The 24,427-nt window shown below is 37.1% G+C and overlaps 1 protein-coding gene across 4 annotated transcripts in view; it reads right to left on the reverse strand.

Moving 5' to 3' along the window:
- Positions 1-24,427, reverse strand: part of LOC129260715 (zinc finger RNA-binding protein-like) — a 44,743-nt gene that overhangs the window by 12,918 nt on the left and 7,398 nt on the right. For all 4 annotated transcript variants that reach the window (XR_010296698.1, XR_010296697.1, XR_010296696.1 and 1 more), the window contains exons 2-12: positions 22,219-22,422; positions 21,793-21,977; positions 21,083-21,271; positions 20,405-20,694; positions 19,161-19,346; positions 18,031-18,220; positions 16,810-16,923; positions 14,412-14,593; positions 4,639-4,784; positions 3,939-4,188; positions 1,157-1,353 (exon numbers count right to left, since the gene is read on the reverse strand). Coding sequence is in view for 1 of the 4 variants with exons in the window: in XM_054898667.2 (XP_054754642.2) it covers positions 1,157-1,353; positions 3,939-4,188; positions 4,639-4,784; positions 14,412-14,593; positions 16,810-16,923; positions 18,031-18,220; positions 19,161-19,346; positions 20,405-20,694; positions 21,083-21,271; positions 21,793-21,977; positions 22,219-22,422 (2,133 nt within the window). In the remaining 3 variants the exon portion in view is untranslated. The remainder of the gene's footprint in view (positions 1-1,156; positions 1,354-3,938; positions 4,189-4,638; positions 4,785-14,411; positions 14,594-16,809; positions 16,924-18,030; positions 18,221-19,160; positions 19,347-20,404; positions 20,695-21,082; positions 21,272-21,792; positions 21,978-22,218; positions 22,423-24,427) is intronic.

Consider the following 24,427-nt stretch of genomic DNA (forward strand, 5'->3'; position numbering starts at 1 on the left):
ATCCATTTGCTTTCCAAGTTAAAACATTTCAAAAATTTCACCTTAATTAGGATTTCAATGATGATACCACAGAAGAGTAAAAGTTTATTGACCCTAAATGACCATTGACCGTAGTCATCATGTGACCCAAAACTTATGCCTGATGATCGGTGATACTTGATTACCCTTATGTCCAGGTTTCATGAAATAGATCCATATTTTTTTAATTTATGATATTTAAAAAAACTTAATTTTGCTTTCAATTTCAATGTTGCTACATAATACAAACAAAATAAGTATTCAATATGAACCGTTCACTAAATGTTTAAATCAGGGTGAAAAGATGACATTTACATGCCTTTTGGAAGGATTCAACTATTGCCTTGGTTCTGATGTATAGGGACAGTGATTTTCCGTTTCTAAAAATTGCCTTTTCCGTTTCAGAAAATCGTAAATTCCGTTTCAGCATGTCTGAAAACAGAAATTCTGTTTCCCATAGACTTTGTGTACATAAGAAAAATGACAATTCTGTTTACATAGAAAATCAATACACAATGCATGAGCGATGTCAAATTGCTTCCGCTGGTCAAACTTTGTATCTGCCACTGTACTAACAACACTTCAAAATCTATCGTAATCAAAGAGATACAAGTACAAAAACTATTTAAAGAAACATTATCAACATGAATACGTCCTCACCTTTCACATTATTAGCATTATTTCATGGATGAATATGTTATCGATAATTTGGGGACTTTTTTTTACATCACTTTGAGCAGTCGACGACTTTCACCTATCCGCCATTTTGGATTTCAGAAGTACCGCAATCATATTATGACCAAACGCAGAGGGCAGCAACACAAGGCCGTAGTTAAGTTCATTGAGAGATGTTCAGTCGCTATGCGGGCGTGAATGTAATTTCGATACAATCTGTGATGGAGTCGAGTGCAGTCACGATGTGTGGATTCTTGTAACGAAGTGAGATTGTATTTTGTTGAGGATTTAGGAGCAATTTCTGTTGCTATTCTGTGCATTTTGAGGAAAAATATGTTTTCCGTTTGAAAAGCCACTTTCCGTTTCAAAAGGCCGATTCCGAGAATTCCGTCCGTTTTCCGCGATCGCGGAAAATCACTGTCCCTAGATGTACAGTGGTAAAGGATTCTTAAAGTATACTTACTCTTCTTTCTTGTCAGGAGTAGTAGCAGTAGCAGCAGCAGCAGCTGTACCATCTTTAATTCCTGGTTCACTCTTGATAGTTACTTTGGTTTCTTCTTCTGCAGTAGGTGGTGTAGGATTATCCTCTTCAGCAATGTGATCAGATACTCCTTTCAATGCCTTCTCCATCTGGGATACCATGTTTTGTACAAGCTGAAGCTATATAGGAAACAACAAGTTTAGATTGAAGACTACTAAATAAACCTCAAAGTATATTTCCCAAGGCTACCAAAGGAAACAGGAAAAGTGGTAACCATAGACAGGTGTCCTTTATCGACAGGTTCTATAACACATATTCCTTACAAATGGATGACAATTCTGGTTGTCACTAAAGACAGGTTATCACTATAGACATGTGGCCACTATCAACCATATCTAGGCCAGAGTATTTTGGGAGATAATATGGGGGGGGGGGCTTCGCAGCCCCTCCCTTGAAATCTCAGCCGTCGACCGCGCCAAAAATTGGCACGCAGGTTGTCTAGGATTTAATCTACAAAATTCTATTTTATTTCATACAAAATTGCTATTAATTCATTATGCTAATTTATTCACAATTAGAATACAAAATCATACTTTTCCTCTAACTCCGAAAATACAGCTAAAAATTTTCTATTTTTTGGTGTAGAAACTCTTTGTGGTGTTCGTATCAAATTTACATGAAAAATTTGGACTTTTGATCAAGTTCTTATGTATGATATTGTTTTTTTGCAATTTCTTATGTATTTCTGTTTTTTCTTCCTTTAGTTTTTCACTGTTTTATCAATGAACTTTGTCAGGGACTCTATTAAGATTGTAAACAGAATAAAATAAATCCATTTAGACCAGCAAAACAAAAAATAATCATACATTTATTATTAATGGTTGAAAAAAAAATTGTATTGACTTTGTAAATGAAATCATGATTTTGAGCAATTTTGGTTCTGACATGCACTAACAAAATGTTGTGTAATTTCGGAACCATGTAGGCCCCCCCAACACAATTGATATACATGTAAGAGTGGTTGAGAATGTAAAGAATTTGCAAATGCCAGCAAATAATTTTCAGCAAATCTTGATGCTTGTAAATTTCAAGAAGTTATTGTCATTAAAATGATAATACAAGTAAATAATATTGATGTACTTCCAGCGCCTTCTCATCACATAACTAATATACATGTAAGAATGACTCAGAGGCATTGGGGATATCTTAATATCTGCAAACGGGAAGCCAAGCTTTGATGATAGATGATGCATCAGTCTTGGAGCAAGTTTGCACCTCTTTCTAAAATTGTTGAAAGGATAGAAAAAGGTATCCCATGAACATAGAAATTACAGATGAGAACTCTCCTACAAGGTATTTATTTAGATCCGGATAGAATTTAAAATGCAAATTTCACAAGACATGGACACATTTTGACTATTCTTTCTTGGTAGATAGTGGTATCAAGCATCCATATAACCTACATGGTAGTTTTTATACTGAAAGAACTATTTCTTGTTATCAATGTTTACGTCAGTAAATTTGAAAATGAATGTGTATACAATTGGGGCGGTACTTAGACATTTACAAGTATAGTAATCAGTATATAATCTTTGTAATGACATTGATAAAACATCGAAAATATGTGATGCAAATTCTTCAACACCTGACCATACTGTGTTAATACTTATATTGCAAAAGGAGAAACCATGTACATGAAAAAAACAAGTGGAATGCCTCTGGCGGTCTCACCTGCATCACGCGATTCAATATAGCAGCAGTGCTGACTTTGAAAACTACTAAAAAATAATTATTCACAAAAAACACCATTCATATAATGATACAATACTACGTTCATTGACATTTGACCTTGATCATGTGACCTAAAACTTGTCAGTGATACTTGATTACCCCTATATCCATATTTTATACACTATATCTATAAACTTTGATAGTTATGACAGCAATCTAATAATTACCTCTAAAATGGCCAAAGTTCAATGACCTTTGACCTTGGTCATGTGACCTGAAATGCGCACAGGATGTTCAGTGATACTTGATTACTCTTATGTCCAAGTTTTATGAACTAGACCAATATACTTTCAAAGTTATGATGATAAGTCAACAAATACCCCCAATTTGGCCAAAGTTCATTGACCCTAAATGATCTTTGACCTTAATCATGTGACCTGAAACTTGCACAGGATGTTCAGTGATACTAGATTACTATTATGTCCAAGTTTCATGAATCAGATCCATAAACTTTCAAAGTTATGATGGTAATTCAACAGATACCCCCAATTTGGCCAAAGTTCATTGACCCTAAATGACCTTTGACCTTGGTCATGTGACGTGAAACTCATGCAGGATGTTCAGTAATACTTGATTAACCTTATGTCCAAGTTTCATGAACTAGGTCCATATATTTTCTAAGTTATGATGACATTTCAAAAACTTAACCTTAGGTTAAGATTTTGATGTTGATTCCCCCAACATGGTCTAAGTTCATTGACCCTTAATGACCTTTGACCTTGGTCATGTGATATGAAACTCGGGCAGGATGTTCAGTAATACTTGATTGACCTTATGGCCAAGTTTCATGAACTAGGTCCATATACTTTCTAAGTTATGCTGTCATTTAAAAAACTTAACCTTCAGTTAAGATTTGGTGTTGACGCGGCCGTCGGAAAAGCGGCGCCTATAGTCTCACTCTGCTATGCAGGTGAGACAAAAACCACTTTATGAAAACGGAGAAGAAATGGATTGGAATTGCCAGTGTGTTTACCTCCTGTTCAGTGGGATAGATAGAGCCATGCTTGGACATGACATGACGGTCAATCTCAGTTTCAGAACGCTTGACCTGCATGACCGGACCATCAGCTGGCACAGGTGGCTTAGGTGGAAGGGGGCGGGGCAGATGGACGCCACGACGACGCTGCCATTCAAAGTACTCCATCTCCTGCTCAAAACGTCTGCGTTCCTCCCAGTAACGCTCCTCTTCCATACGTCTCCAATACATATCCTCTTCATAACGCCTGTCAGTAAACCAAATTCAGAAACAAAATCCAGAAATGTCAATCAATCTCCATAATTCGAAAGATTTAATCTTTGAGGTAAATTTGTTATTTTGGATTCTCGCATCGCGTTTTGTCAATAACATCTCTACAAAGACAAAAAAGGTCAAGGGTGTATCCAACCTTTTTTTTTAAAGGGGGGTGGTGGGGTTGATTTAACATCCCTACACCCACAGTCACTTACAAAAATATAGATGGATGAAGCAAAATTTAAAAAGTTAAAACAAGTTAATTCTTTGAAAATGGTTTGTAAGTACATAATACTTGGGCTTTCATCACACTGATTGACACAATCACAAATTACACTTGGGGTTTTTTTTACAGTGAAAAACATGAATTCAAAATTCACAAATGTGCAATTCTACCATGTCCAACTATAGAGATATTGGAGTATCTATAAGCAAACATTACCTCATCTCCTCCCTCCATTGGAATTCCTCTTGTCTTTGTCTCATGAACTCTTCCTTAGCCATCTGGCGTCTCAATTTCTCTTCCTGGAGCTTGCGGGATCGCGCAGAAGGCTTGATATCGACTGGATAACTGGGATCAACTTTCTTCTGCACAGTCCAGAAAGTGATATATAATTGAAAGAAAAATTCAGTTTAAATAAAGACTATAGTATAGTTTGACTATAAGATGAATGACATAACTTCTGAAGGTTTCCATGGTGAAGAAAATAGTGCAGTAGGTTTCACGGTACACCATGTATCTTTCTTGGGCAATTGTTGGTCCTTATACACTATACAGGTTAATATGACTTCAAGATAGGTATGTGTCCCTTTTATTTTTCATCCATAGATAATCAGATACACACGTATAATTGAAGCCAACACTTCTTTCTATATCAGCATAACAAATGTCTCAGTCAGACCGCAGTTCCCTATGCTAATGAGCAAAAAGGCCAGATTCATCCAAATCATCTCGCGGCTGAATCCTCCTCCTTGCAAAATCTCGTGATTCGTGAGATTTTCTTTCTCTAAGAATTTACCTGTTTTAACCTCAAGTTAAATGAAATATTATTGCACCATCAGATAGAGTAAATGTTATTCTTTCATATTGGTCATTTATTTTGTATACAATATTTTGATAAGTAAATTTCTGGCCTGAAAATGTGCCTCAAAACTGATTTTTCTTCCTCTGTTTTCTTTTGCAAATTGTGCAAAACTTTTTATTTTGAGCCTCTATGATATATATATCACCATAAAGCTGAAGTTCTGTACTTTCTCACAATGCCACTCTTGATATGTGGCACATTTTAATCGGGTCAAGATCACACTTTTCCCACCAAGGTACAAGACAAGATTTCTGAAATGTTGTACTTGCATGAAATCCAGAGTTCTGATTGGCTGGATAAGGTTCACAGAACGACAAGCCGGGGAATTTGAGGAGATTACCACATGGGAAGTGTGACCTTCCCATGAACCCAGGCACTGGAACCATTGGAATTTGCCAGTGTGTGGTCTCTTTGACCAATCAGAGTGCAGGGGCCCGTTTCTTAACACCTGGACAAATTAGTCATATCTTTATCCACCAACCACGGAGTTAGTTTCAATCTTACTAAACCCGTTTCACGAAAGGCTTCCTAACTAGAATACCTTGATATCGATACTATCGGTTGAAAGAGCAGACGAGACGTAGCCTTAGTCACAAAATAGCATAATTTTTAAAAGTAAAAATATGATAAAACTGCAATTATTGTGATTAATTTGGAAATAAATTTAATCAAAATAATAGCAGAGGCAAAATATGTACCATGCATACTTAAACCATGAAGACTGGAGCATTCATTTGCTGAGAAAATCAAATTATGAATAATTCATTTCATTACTAAAAACTTTCATGTGGACATTGAGATGGGTATCCCCGGGATAGTAAATTTTGATAGTTTACGAAAGTAAACTACAGTTGTTTTCTTTGTAAAATAATGATAATTATACGTTTATTAATGGTTCCAAACATCATCAAAATATAGTTTAACATAAATTTTAAATGTTTACATACCGAAACACACGATTTGACAATTTTTTGCATAAATTAGAGATAGCATTTATCAAAAATGTTGATAAGTGTCTGAAAACGACGAATACGAGTCCAGTTATGGATGGCCTGACGTGGTAGAATCTTTATCGATTCAATTATTTTACTATTTCAAAATGATGGTTTTGTTGCGTTTGACCAACAGTTTTTATAGTTTCTGTGCATTACAAAAATTATTGAATGATCTATCACACCTGTTTTGTAATGTAATTTCAACTTCTATGAATGATTACGTAAGATTATAATTTTCAAATTTCGAGGCACTTTTGCAGGCTTGTTATAATCACTCGGGTCGCGTTCGCGTTCGAAATCACTCGGGTCGCGTTCGAAATCACTCGGGTTTTGGATTTTTGGCGATTTTTTTTTATTTCGATGCGATTTTTTTTTCTAATGGTGTCTTCAATGGGACAAACACGCTGGGAAAATAAAATGAAATTCAAATTCTAGTTTCGTTTTAAGCCGGCAAGTGCCTTAAAAAAAAAGGCACTCGCCTACTGCTTAACATAACAAACAAGCAAATCAGCCATGTGGCTCAACTATCCTAGAATACATCCAGACTTCTACTGTTTTTATACGAGGACTCCGAGTCGGAACTTGCCATATCTGCCACATCGATATTACATCGTCATTCCCATGTACGGACATGTATGCCTGCATGCAATGGCCCCAAGGCGGGACCCGGCCACGGTCGGACACGGCGTGCATCGGTAGCATGGAGCAAGGTAACGTGAGTCCAGCCGAGTTAGATCCCACGTTACAGTGCCAGTCAGTCTGCAGCTCGTCCGAAAGTATTTTATTCAGCGGTATGCATAGCCAGCCATCCGTGGTTTAATGCATATATACGCAATTAGACCAAAAGCTTCGGTCTCCAGTCTGTAATGTTCGTTGTTCCGCTGAACTCCATTAGCTCCACTCACCAATACAGAGACCGAAGTTCTAGCTCGATCTGTACAGGGACTCAATGGCCATATGTTTATGCATTAAGTTCCAATAAAACGGGGAAGTGAAGTTGCGCGACAGCCGAAGCAATTAGTTACTGTTTTCCCCTTTTAAGTTTATTTTCTCTTTTTTTGGTGCATTTTAGGACAAAACGGAATAATAATATATTTGATACAGTTCTTTCCATATATTTTTATGAAATAAAGAAAAAAATCGATGAGCGCTGTCTGGGGGATTTTGCATTGTTAACCCCGTAATGATGGTTGCACCATAGCGAGCCGTCTGTGTACGAGGAGAAATAAAAATGTTAAAAAACTCGAAACAGACGGCTGCCAGCTGTCTAATACGTAATGAGCTTTGAGGACGATCTTTCCGATAGGCGTTTTAAAATTATGCTCTTAACTATTGTCCATTTCTCATAAAATTTGTCTTATTTTATAGATAAAATCGCCATTTCATGTTTTAAGTAACTGGAGACCTAAAAAATTCCCTACCTAAATTCTCGAAACATTGCATTAGGTGATGTGCTTAATTGATCTTCTTTGTGCTCGCGTGCCAAACGTATACGTTGAGCTGAACGGGGATCAGTCTCTCTCTCTATCTCTCCTACCTTTCCGAAATTAAAACGGTCCTTCGATCGGACATAGTTATTTAGACGCAGGACAAATAATGCTCTGACAACCAAACTAACTTTTCGTCAGCATCAGTAAAAATGTGAATGGGCTTTTAAAAACTAATACTAAAACTGATCTAAAATTGATCTTAGATCGATTTTAAAATTGATTTTGGAAATCGATTTTAAATTAATTTTAAAATCGTAATTGTACCTGTTCTAATTAACCGATTTTAAAATCGGCTCCCGATTTTACCACAATCGGCGCGATCACCTGCCAATCTTCGATCATGCCCCTTGAAGGAAAAATCGGATATAAAATATCGGCGTAGATCTAGTTACAGTGCGTGATCGTTCAGAACATATTTCAAGATTTTTTTGAGGTGCTAGCTATTTAGAGGTCGCATTAATCAGGGAGAAAGACGCAGTATTATCTCTGACGATGTTTGCGAGGATAGATATCTTCTCTTCAACCTCGTGGTGATAGCGGACGCCGCCGTGAACTTTTAAAGGTCGTATTACCGACGGACATCACTGCACTACTCTCTTACCTCCTTTATGATGATAGACACTTCTCTTCAACCTCGTGGTGATAGCGGACCCCGCTTCTTTTATATTTGTTCTTGGTTATCAAAAGTTAATTTCTGAAGATAGTAATAAATTGATTTGAAAACGTTAGCTCCCCAAAGCATTTTAATAACATGTTCCGAATCATCGCGCGTGCTTGCGACTTCTATTACATTTTAATTGCACTTGCGCCTTTAAGATGATGCATTTTATTTAAAGCCCCAGTCACATATAGACACGGATCCTCACGGATCAACACGGCAATGCCGGCATGATCCGGGGAGGTCCGGGATAGCTTTGCCCCGGATGACTGTAAACACGGCATCAACACGGCAGCTTCACACGGATCTACACGGACCATGCCGGCAGAGCACGTCGTCAACACGGACCGACACGTCAGCAACACGGACCTACACGTCAGCTACACGGACCAACACGTCAGCAACACGGACCAACACGTCAGCAACACGGACCATCACGTCAGCTACACGGACCAACACGTCAGCAACACGGACCAACACGTCAGCTACAAGGACCAACACGGACCAACGCGTCAGCAACACGGACCATCACGTCAGCTACACGGACCAACACGTCAGCTCAAGGACCAACACGGCAGCTATATTGACCAGCACGGCAAATGAAAATCTGTTCATAATAATGAGCTGATATTTATTTATTTAATTTTTTATTTATTTATTTATTTTATTTTTATCATCCTTGTCGCAACATTATATTATGTTGTTTTTAAAAAATATATCAAAACTCAAAACTTCCTTAACCAGTAAAAACGCTGTTTTTTTTATACAACACAGTTTACTGTTTTAAAAGTAGTTGTTAAGTACTTTAAATCTTGAACGACAAATTTAATTTCGATTTGATTTGATATCACTTTATTGAAATCACAATAAAGGAAAGAAATTTACAAAGTCAATAGAAAACATAATACAAATTAAGATAGGCCCAGGTCATGACGCATAACTGTCGATGCAGGGCAGTAGTATAACACTTAATGTACAATTTCGATGTAACAGGTACATTACATAAATTATATACATATAACATATTTAAAAAAAATGAAATGTGAAATAATAATAACAGACAAAGTTGGGGTAAATATTAGAAAAAAAAATATTCATACATGCACTAAGTTTACAAATATTAGGTTGGGGCCAATATCCAAAGCGTAAGAAAATATCATGAATCATTTAATCATCCATTTAATCATAAATAAATTGAGCATGTTTGTGTCAACTGTTTAACAACTACTGAAAAGTTCATAAAGTAAATAGCGTTGTAAAGATTTGATGGGAAAAAAGAACACGGACTGCCAAGGATACTCCAGGCAGCCACACGGACTTACACGGCAGCTACACGGACCTACACGGCAGCCACACGGACCTACACGGCAGCTACACGGACCATCCCGGATGGCTTTGCCAACCCGGCAGTCCACGGATGACGCCGGATGTTTTTGACAGTCAAAAACTGCCGTGTTGGCCTCCCGGACGTTCAAGGACCAACACGGACCACCCCGGACCTCCAAGGATGCCCAAGGCGCCAACACGGATCTCTCCCCGGACCACCCCGGATCAGATCCGGGGTGGTCCGGGGTGGTCCGGGGTCTATATGTGACTGGGGCTTAAGGCATTTGCTGGCTTAAAACGAAACTAGAATTTCAATTTCATTTTATTTGCCCAGCGTGTTTGTCCCATTGAAGACACCGTTAGAAAAAAAATCGCATCGAAATAAAAAAAAATCGCCAAAAATAAAAAACCCGAGTGATTTCGAACGCGAACGCGACCCGAGTGATTATAATAAGCCCTTTTGCATGTCATAGTCTACCCACGTGATGCCACTACGTCATTAAGAAAGAAGTTATGACAGGTTCGGAGGTGTCATAAATATTTAGTCAGGTTGTTGTCCCCGATCTTGGCAAAGAGGGCTTCGTGAAACGGTTAGCGGACAAGTAGCTCACTATCTTCGATTTAGTCAAGAAGTTAGACTTATGACGGTGTTGAGAAACGGGCCCCAGTATTCTTGTTTTCAAGCTGCTTTATATACTTGGCCAATGAAAAGTGTGATCTTGACCCGATTAAACCAATTCTTATTTTGAAACCTATACCATTTTAAAGCATACATATTCAGCTTTATCATGATCTAAAAATCATTTGGGCTCAAACAAAAATAAAGTGTGAAAATAGCAGATTTTGTCAGGTAAAAATAAATATTTTGTAGCATATTTTAGATCAAAATTTTAACCTATATTACAAAAATCTTTGAATAAATTCAAACACATGACCTGAAAGAATGATTCTTCTTTACAATGATACCAAAATCATGAAATTCGATGCACAATTAGAGCAGGTGTTTTGGTCCGCATCAAGCTCATTAAATATGCAAAACATCTCATGAATATGAGGTCATGAATATCACTTGGATGAAAGATGCCGCTTTCTTGGGACCTGCCGTCTGCTTAAGCTGGTGTTACATTCATCAACTTCAGCAATAAATTCATGTTTAGTGTGTACCTTCATCAGTTTCTTCCAAACAATTGAAATGCATGGTAGAAAGATTTCAAAGGCATTGGGGATATCTTGATATTTGCAAACGGGAAGCCAAGGTTAGGTATTAGGGTAACCAGTCTTAGAGCAAGTTTGCACAAAATTCAATCTCATTTTGAAAAATTTCTGGCATATGAAACCAATCCCATTACACGATATCATTCACATGTGAAAACCAATCCCATGTACATGATAACCTTCACATGTGAAAATCAATTCCATGTACATAACCTTCACATGTAAAAAAAAATCCCATGTACATGATAATGATAACCTTCACATGTGAAAACCAATCCTAAGATAAGTAGTAATCCAGAAGCTCAAAAGTAATATTTTTGACATAAAAATTTCATATGATTCACACAGTATTATAAATTTCTTTGAAGAGGTTATATATACAGTCCGACCTCTCTTATCCGGACACGTTGGGACCAGCACCAATCAAGATCTGGGAGACCCAATATTAAATACATACAGCTACTGCCTCAGCTCCCCAACGGCGGTAGCGGCGCGCATACAGACAGTATTCACTGCAAATTATGTGATGAAATGTTTGCGCTGCACCCTGATTTACTGGAAAATTATCCTGCCTAAGTTCTTTCGGTGATTTGGGTGAGATATTTTCATGAAAAATAATGTTGTTGTATGTAGACTATATTGGAAAATATATGTGATCAAAGTGAGTTTGCGTATAGGATTGGTTTCAGACCGCCTCGAAGTTCGCCAGTTCCAGGTATTCTCTGATCGGGAAATTTACCCCGATCAGAAAATACCAGGTATTTTGGCGGTCTGAAAGCAAACTACGCGTAATATCCCCGAAAGAAAATACCCGATAAATAGTAGGTACTTGGCGAAATTACGAGAACTTTCGCGGGGATTTTTCCAAGGTCGTGGGTATTTTGGCGGTCTGAAAGCAAATTACGGGAACTTTTAGCCCAGCGTGTCATTGGGTGCGGCGCCGTGCATGGGTTGCTGCTGGGCTAGTGATTTTGAATTTCGCGCCTTGCTGCTTATCAGACCATACTGCGCATGCTCGTAACTTCAGGAACTTATCCCGAAGGGTATGTTTCAGGGCGGTGTGAATGCAGGAATAATTAATGGGTATTTTTCAGCCTAAAAAAGTTCTCGTAATTTAACGGGGATTCTTGTGATCGAGGCGGTTTGAAACCACCTATTGAAATCTCATTTCCTCACATACTAGATTGAATTGAAAAAACAAAATCTCGGCAAGTGTGCGTCCGGATAATATAGATATCCGGATAAGGGGAGGCCGGATAAGAAAGGTCGGACTGTATATGAAGTAAAGATTCCTTAAAGGGAAATGAATCCTCTTTCTTTTAACACTCAGATTAAGGATCGCCTCTGGTACCCTCTCTTTTGCATAAATCCATGATAAATCCAAAAGGAAAAAAAACACAAGATACATAAATATAATTGAAGCAAACACATCTTTCTGTATCAGCAGAATTTAAGTATGTGATAACATTCAGAGTGATTTAAAAAAAGATACACGATCATACGATTAATGTATTGGCCATCTTCAGATGAGTTCACCACTGCCCAATGTATCAATATATAGCAGAGCTGCCAACCTTGTGCAAGCAAAAAAATGAATCATTATGGCAATTTCCAACAAAAAAAAAGGAATGTGTTAAAACGAACCTTACAACCACACGCGACAAACATCCAATGCAAAAAGTATGTATACAGTGAACAATTTTAAAAATAATTAAATATCTAGGCCTAGTCTGGGCTAAGTAACCGAGTGTTACAAATTGATCCCTAAGTCTTGGGCCTGTTTGAGATAATCTACCAACTTTAATTAAGTCAGTAGCAGGGTTCGAATTAAGAATTGAGAGGGGCAAGGCCGTTTTTAAAAGGGCACTTTCAGCTTGGGGCAACCGGCAAAGTGGCCTTGGATGCCCCAAAATTTCAAGGGGCATCAAGGCCATTCTAAAGGGCATGAAGGCCACTTTTTCTAGTCAAAAGGACACCACTGCAATTTTTTCTAAAAATGACAAGTAGGCCTTTGTAGTGCAACCTACTCCAGCACTTCCTTATCAGAGTGAAGATCTGTGGTGAAAGAATTCTTTTAGGGGCATCAAAATCAATTCTGGTGAACATTTTTAGGGCTCCATTTTTCTGGGGCTTCATTTCCACTTCTAAAATTATTCAATGTTTTTTTGTGTTGAGTTTCCTGACAAAACTACCAAATTGTAGACTAAGAGAAATTTGAAAAAAGTTCACATCAATTCAGACTTCTCTTCCCAAGTAACATTGTTTTTGCCAAACAGTAGGCCTACCCTTTAAAATCAAAGTGTCATAAAATGGAAGTACATGTAACATTCCACAAATATAAACAATTATTCATAAATCAATCTGTCTAATCTAAAATTCAAATACATCTATAGACAAGGAGTTGAAATCATTCCACAAAAGTCCAATCGTAGATCACTTCACGATGTGCACAGCTCAGTCTTTCCAACGCCGAATTCATTGTATTTGTTTGATACGAGTTGATGAAAATTAACCAGACAGTACCATTATCCGAAGGGAACTTATATTAATCAATTCAAGAAAATAGCCTCATAATTTCATTTCTATATCACCACAATTAATAATATAGTATATGAAAAATATCTTTTGATGATTCCATGTTTAATATATGAGTATTTTTGTATAATTTTGCAAATGGAATAATAATTTCCCTCAAACCTCCAAATCCCCCTCCATTATAAATGGACTCTTCTCTTACTACATTTGGGGAATTACCCTACCCATTTATCGTACTACTCGCTCTGCGCTGCAGAACGTTTGCTCCACTCACCAATACATAGACTAAAGAGTGTTGGCCCGTGCGCAAAGACAACGTATTAGCAGTCACGTAAGACGATAAAATTCAGAAATATCGTACCTTAGACCGCAGTTACTGCTAATTCCTTTCAAATGATAAAAACATAGCCATCCTCGATCCTTTCGTTGGTCTTCGTAAGTTGCCATCTTAGATGACGTCATCATCCTTACAGACGTATTTACCAGTCGCTATATATCGCGATTCGTGCCATGCATGCCGCTCGCATATTCAACTACTAGTAACGTACATGTACGCGTGCGCTATCAAAGTGCGTTGGAAAGCTGCGCGCGCGGAAGTACCAGGCTCATCTCGGGCTCAACACGCACCACACATACATACAATTATGTACGCACATTATTAAAATTGTCAAAAAACGTAATTTGAAAAGAAAAACCATAGTGCCGTAATTTTAATGAAATAACGTAATGATTACGGCAAAAACGTAATGGTTGGCAGCTCTGATATAGTATTAAATGTTAACATACTTATTTGCCCTCAAAAGTGTAATAATTAAAGTAAAAAGGACAATGGCATAATTTGACATGAAAATCGTATTAATCATGACTTTTTCTTAATAGTTGGTAGCTCTGTAAGATAAACTCATACTAACCTTGTACTGAAGACGATGTCTACGTCCTTTCATGTGCATCTCTTTGGCATTAGGATCGTTAAACTGACATTCACATAGCTTACAATTGAAGCTCACCAGTTTACCTTCCTCATTCTTTAATTCCTCGATGTAGTCCTCACCGACTGGTAAGATATCCTTCTCCATGTCAACATCTTCCTTCTCTGTAGCAACACAGAATCAATGTCAGACATGACACGCTCAATTGTTTACAGGCCAGACAAAAAGTTAAAGGGCCTGGCAACTGACAAATCATGGGGAAATTGAATCAATACGAAATTTGCAAGAGGCCAATTGACTTGCATAATATAATCCGTCCGTCATGAGCGTCCATCGGACTAATGCGATAAAATTTGGACAGCACATCAATTTGACCGATGGTTATTTACTTCGGGTCGTCGCAGTTCTAGCTTCCAACAATCCCAATTCCTAGACTCATAGCAGGTCTCTTGATTGCTAAAGCAAAATAACCTCTGTGGAGTTACATGTTTCAAAGTGAAAACATGCAGTTTAGTTCTGGTTTGTTAGTCTACTAACTATTGCTCTCCTAAGATTAGACCTCCCAGACACGCCAGCGTCTATTACGTAACACCCCAGGCATGCAGCCGAGTGAAAGACTTGAATCCCTTCTCTGTTTTTTGATTAGCCTTGAATTCCCCATGATTTGTCAATGTAAAGTCGCTTTAAAGTTGAATTGAAAGAGAAAATATCAGATACATCACAGAACATTTCATAAAAATCAGATATAAACTACATGGATTCTAAACTGCATGCACTCCAAATCTGTGTTCAGGGATTTGCTTTCTACTTTAATAATTCTTTACTTATTTCTTTGGGAGGTCTGTTCTTCATATTTCATTACAATATCATAAGGTGATGTCTCCCACATTATTGAATGGTATGAGATTTTGCATACCAGGGCTCGAAATTGGTGGCGGTCCGGGGGCAATTGACCACCTAAAGCTCCGTCGTGCACCCTAAAAGTCGGGTAATAGTGCCCGGCTGACCACCAGAAAAAATAAATGTAGAAAACCGAAAATGAGTAGGTCTAAAATGAATCGTAGGGACAGCGATTTTACGTTTCAAAAATTGCCTTTTCCGTTTCAGAAAATCGTAAATTATGTTTCAGCATGTCAGAAAACGGAAATTCCGTTTCCCCATAGACTTTGTGTACACGGAAAATTGGCAATTCCGTTTACCATTCAGTAGCAATATATTACTCGCGCTGGTCAAAATTTCTATCTGCCACTGTACCAACAACGCAGTAGAATCCGCTCTAATCAGATCTATGCAGGTACACAAAATATTTTGAAATAACACATTTGACATAAATACACCCTTACCTTTCACATTATTAGCATAATTTTTTTGTTGAATTAATTTTTATCAATAATTTTGGGGGTTTTTGGACATCGTTTCGACCAGTCAACGACTTCAGCCTATCCGCCATTTTGAATTTCAAGACCAGAATATCGTGCTGTCATATCTTGAAATGTAGAGGGCAGCAACACACTACCGTGTTGTTTGCATGTGAATGTTTTCGACACGGCCCATTGAACTTGAATAAAGTTAAGTCCTTTCATAATAGTATCAAATTCAACGTGTGGTGAGCTTGTTGTGTGTAATTTGGTGATTGAGGACACATTTTGTGGTGTTGGGGAATGGACAACGACATGATCACTTGTTTATGTTTTGCCTCATCCAAGCCACTTGTGGTTTTGTTCCCACTCTTTCTGTAATGCAAGTATAAATTCTTTCGCAGCCAGAGGCTGAATTGTGGAATCTTTTACAAATCAAAAATATAAACATTACATAAACATCATAAATAATTACATAATTACACAATGCAAATGATATCCAAAAAATAACTATGAGTACAGGATGTCATGCATTAAAAGAAAACAAATTAAGCACAGAGATTCGGAGTTTACCTTAGAGTGACAGAGAGAAAGGGACAGGGACAGAGAGAGACAGTTACACAGAGGGAGAGAGAGAAACATGGACAGAGAAGAGAGAAAGAGAAAAGGATCATGAGTAATTTTTTTTTAATCTCCTTTGGAACAAAGTTTGTCCTTTTTAATCCACAAAAAGGTTCCACCGGTAATGTAGTGTCTCGCAGCAAACTTACACATACAGTGTTGATACACTTTACAATTTGTCATGATACAATATTTTCAATATGCATGTGATGACCACCTAAACTGCCATTTGACCACCTAAAGTTCAGTCCAGGGTGCCTGGCTGACTTCCAAAAATTAAAGTTAATCGAGAGGCCTGCATACAGTGAGAAAGACACTCTATTCAACTCAGCTACACCTCATAGAAAAGGGCATCTTCATTTTTAAATCTTTCATTATGACATTAATGTGTTCATGCTCACCCTCAGTATTTGATCCAGTAGTAGGTGTAGTGGCCTTAGAAGCTGGAGTAGCAGCAGCAGGTTTCTGTTCATTCTTCTTTTCACCATCACCAGTAGTAGCCAACTTAGAGCCACCTGAACATAAACAAGGATATTAACACAAGGCTCAATAGATTAGATGCCTTTCAAGTAACTCCATATGGTGGAATATCATTAAATCTATAAAGTCTTCGGGAGAAACATGTTGCAATAGAAAAATAGCAATCAGCTTGACATTTAACCAATTGAAAGTGCACAAATGGGATATATATTTAATGTTCTAGAATTCTTTCTGCATTAGGTCCCTTCTGACCAGTTCCTTCATATCAGAAGCTTTACGATCAGTTTAGACTGGGTTGTTTTCATAAAGCAATTAACACACTTTATGCAACCCTTTGTTGTGATATATGAGACTCCAGGGAGGGGTATTTTGAATCAACCCATCTCGCTCGCCGATCACATGAATGCCATGAAAATTGGCATGATAATAGTGTGGGATGTGATCTACAAGGCTGTAAGATTTTTTTTTTTATATGAATTAAAAGTATGCTAATTTATAAGTAAATCATGCTTATTGCTCAAATTCACTAAATAAAAAAGCTCCTAGAATGCTAATTTTTTGTGTTTAATATTCTTTATACCATTGCTAACAATTACAAATGAAAACAACTATGGCTTGATTATGATAATGAATTTCTTTTTATCTATTTTATTGTTTATGAATTTCTTAGTATTTCTCTGTTTTTCGACCTTTTGTTTTATTCGCCAAATTTATAGCAGAACCTTTTTTAAGCATAATTATGCTAAAATCAATAACTTTCATCTGATGAGAGTAAAAATAATCATATTTTTATGAATAAGATGAGAAAACTCAATTTACATTGACTTTGTACACAAATCACCTTTTGGGTCCGACATGCTCTTACGTAATGTTGTGTAATTTTTCAACCACATAACCGGGCATCATAAATTTGGTCTCAAAAGATGCACAAGACTTCAAAGTAAAAAGTCAGTGAGTGGCCCAGCAATGTGGCCCGGCAATGTTAGGCTGCAGCTGATGGGGATAAGAATAATTGAGAATCTAGTTCAACACCAAAGAAAGAGTCAGCAGCTGTGCAAAACCCAACCATATTTTCCTTGAACAGATAGATATATATATATATATATATACATCTATCAAAAGAAGCAGCGATATCTTCTTACCAACAAAGGTAATCTTTGGTGTGACCATCTTCTTGACAGGTTGAGCCTGTTTAGCAGCAGCCTTAGAAGGAGTGGTCTGGGTCTTGCCGGTTCCAGCGGTGCTATTGGTACCAGCAGTGGCCTGGTTTCCTATCTTGACTGGTTCTGATGATGGGATAGGTTTGCCTAGTTTGGTGTGTAGCTTGAGTACCTGGTAGAAAAGATGAACATAACATGCCCTAAGCCAGAGAATCATGATCAATGGAGCTACATGTACAGAATCTCCTTATCGAATGTAGCTGATACTCTGCGATATCAAGTATCGATACCAATATTCTAGGTAACTTTACTAGGACATGCACTTCCAGTAGCACTTTATACAGCAGCTTATTAACACTACCATTGACAGTGGGCTAACTCTGCTGAAGATAAATTACAATGTAGTCTCTCGCTCTAATGAATTTTTAAATTGTATGCACAATCATGGATCAATTTCAGCAATTGAAAGAGGGTTTTCAAAAGTTGTGTGTTCTTAACACTATGAAACAATGATCAGCTGGTCACACCACAAGTACCCCTAACAGTGCCCGGGTACCAGTACTTGGGAAGGAAATGTTTGCTAATATGATGGATGCTCAACAGCATGCACTGAAAATGTATTGCTCCCTTGATATAGCTGAGTATTTGCTCTTTGCAATAAAGATTAAAAATTACAGATAAAACGTTTCAGGAAATCTTGATGCTTGTAAATATCAATAAGTTATCATGGGCTATATTGCCATCACAATTATAATAAAAGCCACAGTAAATGATATTGATGTACATGTACTTCCAGTGCCTTCTAATCACATAACTGATATACATGTAAGAATGGCTCTAGAGGCATTGGGGATATCTTAATATCTGCAAACGGGAAGCCAAGCTTTGACGATAGATGCATCAGTCTTGGAGCAAGTTTGCAATGAATCCCACAACAAAATTTCATATCTTGCATGAAACCCATTTCCACATACAAGTTGAGAGAAGACATTGATAGTTTGAATAAACATTAAGAATTCATTGTGCTATTAGAGAGATTGAGAGAGCGAGGTTTGAGGGACAGACAACTCAAAAACACCTCTACGATCACCATAAAAATACAGAGTGCATACCTTCTGATGCTTAGATCCTCTTATATGAGCATTGTATGCATCTAATCCAGTGCATGAGACATCACAGAGTTCACAACGGTAGGCTTGAACCCCAGACCTGCTGCTAGGCAGGTTGACACTGGTCCCAGTCTTGCTTGCCAATTCTTTCTTCTTGTGCTTTTGACCTTCTAAATGCTCCTTGTAGGTCTGGAGGAGAAACAAGTGAATTGTGTTAAATACTACCCACCGATGTGCCATGATATAACTGGATGATTCACACTAAATGAAATCAATTTTGGTACTGTAATTTTTATTTTTTTTGAATTTTTGGAATTTTACATCCGGTTTTGGTGAAAATTTCAGTGTTATGCTTGCTGGATTTTTCTCTTTTTATTCAAATCAACTGTTTGTTGGGGTGGACTTGTCCTTTAAAGGACAAGTCCACCCCAGCAAAAAAATGACTTGAATAAAAAGAGAAAAATCCAACAAACATAACACTGAAAATTTCATCAAAATCGGATGTAAAATAAGAAAGTTATGACATTTCAAAGTTACGCTTAATTTCACAAAATAGTTATATGCACATCCTGGTCGGTATGCAAATGAGGAGACTGATGACGTCATCCACTCATTATTATTATTTTTTTTTATTATGTGAAATATGAAATATTCTAATTTTCTCCCCATTGTCAAGTGAAACAAAGATTAATTCCTCCTTGAACATGTGGAATTAGCATTGTTTGATATTATATGGTTCAGTCAAGTTGATCCTTATTGTCAAATCTGTAAAAAAAAAAATGAAATATTGTATAATTCAAACAATAAAAAACGAAAGAAACAGTGGGTGATGGACATCATCGACTCTCTCATTTGCATGTCACTGAGTTGTGCATATAACTGTCTTGTGAAAAATAACTTGATACCAATCAAGGTGCATGCATATCTGTGCACAGTCAGTAATGTGACAGACAGCTCAACAGAGACCTTGTCCTGACTGCGCAGACTACCCAATACAAAACTTTGATGGAGAGGTTTCCTAATGTTATGAAAAAAAGCTCACATCTTTATGATTATTGTACCATATTACATCAATTTTTATCCAGTAGCAGAGAATGCATTGTAGTCTAAACTCTAAAGGTGTAAAGATACAAATAATATGTTAGAATTTTAATATTATACCTTTCTAGATTGCCATTAACACTTTTTGAGACACTGTATAAAAGCTTTAAAGTCACATGATTATTGATTGTTTATAAATGACTTACCCGAGGGCCAGCACAACTGATCTTGCAGACATCACAATAATGAATCTGGGTAGGCTGAGGTGGCGCTTTGGTCTCCTTCATACCAGGTCCTTTGTTACCATGTTGGAATCCTTGACCTTTCTTCATACCCTTATAGCCACCACCACCCCACTGGTTACCAATCTTGACAGACTGTTGCTGCTGGTAGTAGTTGGTAGCTGCAGAGTAGATAGCAGCATCATAGCTGGAATATTGGTTGTTGCCACCACCACCACCACCACCGCCTCCACTGCTGTTGCCGCCACCACCTCCTGTAAGAAGAAAACACAATTCTTGTAGATTATTCTTTATCTCTTCTATCAAATACAGTAAAATGGTGACATGATCATTCAAACTGATTCTACCCCAAATTCTTTCCTATTATGAAGCAAGTATCTGTGTGACATATTGTTTAAGAAAGCTTTAACATCCAAACATTTAATGATTTCTACAACATACATGTAAGCCAATATGCCCCTATAAAATAATGAAATCTATTTAAAAGTAACATCCGGTTTAAAAAGATGAAACTCTGCAATAGCAAGTCATACTACTAATGAAGACAGTGTTCTCATGGTAGAAAGTCTACATGTTCCACAGACCTTCAATCAATCTCGATCTACTCTTTCTCTGTCCCCCTTTTCATATTGCTAGACTCACCGCTATACTTGGATTGGCCAGAGTAGGATGATGAAGAGGTTGTAGCATAGGTCGGGGCTGTAGTCTGAGCGGCATAGGCATAGGTTACAACAGGTGCAACCTTAGGTTGGGTTTGTTTCTGAATGGACTGATGTCCTCCGCCATACCCTGACCCACCACCAGAGGTGTACACAGACCCTGTCTTCCCTCCTAAAGAAAAATAAGGACAAATTACCGAGTACCAATATAGACATTTGTATAATACAGGCAGCTATCTTGAAATAGCCTATTCAGAAGTACAGAGTTACTGTTCTTAATTTTCATGATTGTACAGTTCGTCTTTTTTTCACTTGAGTTTAATTTTTGTTTTCTTTTTTTATTAATTGATGCCCCCCTACCACATCATATGTTTTAGCTGTGATTCTTAGGTCATTTGATGACCACCTCCCCCGACAACATCCTACGTTATAGCTGCCATTTTCAGGCCAATGTAAACTTCTTTCGCTTTTAAACCAAAGAAACAGGTGGAGCAAAATTATATTTGAGATGCATAACTACAAACAGCTATAGGATGGCAGCTGTCTTTTATAAAAGGTGTCCCCAAGAATAAGACCTTTCTGAATGAGCAGTGTCAATGGTGAGTTATCATAGATCCAGGGTACTCCTCAAAACAGTTGTCCCGTTAGCTTTATTTCCATGCCACTTATATGTAAGTCTAGGGTATATTTTACCTGCCATTTTTCCTCTTTGAGAAAAGTAGGATTCGTTGGAGTGTTGCTGAGGTTGGGCTTGGTAGTAGGTCTGCTTTTGAAATGCTCCTGTACTTTGCGTTTGTTCAAAACCTGCATATCCAGTGCTATCCTGATACGTCTGCGTGGTTTGACGAGCAGGGGTTGGGTCCTGACGCTGGGGAGTGCTAAATGGGGTAAGGAATATGATCAATTATTATGTCAAGCTATGTTGCTTCTTATAACAATTAAACAGGTCAAGATTAATTAAAATCAAGGGGCCTCACTTAAAGATTATCTAGTCTTGTCACTCCACTATGTATGGTTTCACATGACACATGATATTGAAAAAAACGAGCACTGCCACCCTTGACAGAAAGTTATAAAATATATTTGTTAGCATGAGAAACTTCTGAAATAGCTATGTACCTGTATCCATAACCACCAGCTGGTTGAGTTGTAGCATAACTGGTGTCATAAGAGGCTGCTTGCGTCTGTCGAGGTGTTGCTGTAGATGCATAGACAGCAGCAGCCGTTGGGTGGGTAGCCTGAGCAGGAAACAGCTGTGCAGTTCCCTGGGCCGCAGCTGCAGCTGTAGCATGCTGAGCAGTATACGTTGTAGCCTGGGGTTGGCTGTAGAATAAAAAACAGGCAGGAAATAAAGACCATAAATGCACAACTAAGAAGAATTCCACACATTATCATCTATATCCTATCATAAAATGAACTAGCATAAAATCAAACAAGTAGAATGCTTTTGCCAGTCTTGCTTGCATGGTAGATCAAGACTGTTGACTTTGTGATATTGAAATAACAAACACTTTCTTTTTCATATATCCTTTAAATACATAATTTGGGAAGAGTTCCACATGTACCCCCACTAAAATTGAAAGTAAAAATATAAAAAAGGTTCAAAATAATATAAATGTATCTAGCCCTTATATATAACTGATTGGGGAGGGGAAATATGAGGCCTTGTTTGTACCAAAATTATACAGACCAATAGTTTGTTATATAATTGTTATTTATTAATAATAACAATTATTTACATATAATTTACATTTTAAAGGTCAAGTCCACCCCAGAAAAATGTTGATTTGAATAAATAGAGAAAAATCAAACTAGCTGAAAATTTCATCAAAATCGGTTGTAAAATAAGAAAGTTATGACATTTTAAAGTTTTGCTTATTTTTCACAAAACAGTGATATGTACAACTCAAATGAGACAGTCAATGATGTCCCTCACTATTTTTGTTTTTTATTGTTTGAATTATACAATATTTCGTTTTTTATAGATTTGACAAGGACCAACTTGACTGAAATGCACCTCGGAATAGAATATTTCTAGATAGATGGCGCTATACAAATGCCTATTATTATTATTATTATTAATCATATAGTATTAATCAATGCTCATTCCACATGTTCAGGGAGGAATTAATTGTTGTTTCACTCGACAATGAGAAAAATAGAATATTCCCTATTTCATATAATAAAATACAAAAGAAATAATGAGTGGATGACGTCATCAGTCTCCTCATTTGCATACCCATCAGGATGTGCATATAACTGTTTTGTGAAATTAAGCAAAACTTTAAAATGTCATAACTTTCTTATTTTACATCAGATTTTGATGAAATTTTCAGTGTTATGCTTGTTGGATTTTTCTTTTTTTATTCCAATCAACTTTTTGTTGGGGGTGGTCTTGTCCTTTAATTTGTAAATAATTACTAAGCCTGAGTCGAATCGATTTTAAAATCGGTGTTCGATCGATGTCATCGAGCGCCGGTGCAGATTTTGCAAAATCGGTGCATCGAAGAAAAAAAATAAATAAAAAATACGTCGGCCGGCCGATTTGTTTGGATCACACAATCAATCATCAAAAATCAAAATAACAGTAATGTCCAACTTGATTTATATTGCCCCCAAAATGAAACCGATTGTGTAATTATGATGCCTATTCACCGTTAATTTGAAGTTTATTTTGATCATAGTTCGAGTCTTACTCGTCTGCTCGTGCCGAGATAATTTATGCACGATGAATTCATGAATGGAAGTCATCGCCATCGATCGTGCATGCGCAGTACTGTGCTTTAATCAAACCAGAAAATGGCCGAAAAATTGGCGCGATCAACGTAAAATAAATCTTGCTTTCATGAACAATATTAATATCATGACCTTAGAACACGATTTAATCGTAATAATTAACAATAATTCGCATATGATAATCATTAATATGAATTTAGAGCTTGATGTGAAACGTTTGTATTTCGTATCAATTTTCAATGACGGACATCACATGACGATCGACTTGAGTGAGTGCACTTGTCTAAAAAAATAATTATCACGTCAGGATTGATTCTCGAACATTGTCAACATGCAGAAACACTTTCAAAATCGTAATATCACCATGTAATAATATTTTAGATGACAAAACAGAGAAAATTGCGTTTGGGATATGAACATAACATACTTTGCTGACATCGTCATTATTTTTAGTATGGCCATAAAATCTTATTACCGGTAAATCGTAATTATTTAACATCCAATAATAATTTATATGAATTTAGAGCTCGATCCGAGACATCCGTATTTATTTCGATCGCATGCTCTTGTGTCTGACTCTAAAATAAAGAAT

The sequence above is a fragment of the Lytechinus pictus genome, unplaced genomic scaffold, assembly GCF_037042905.1.
Source record: "Lytechinus pictus isolate F3 Inbred unplaced genomic scaffold, Lp3.0 scaffold_19, whole genome shotgun sequence".
NCBI lineage: Eukaryota > Metazoa > Echinodermata > Echinoidea > Temnopleuroida > Toxopneustidae > Lytechinus > Lytechinus pictus.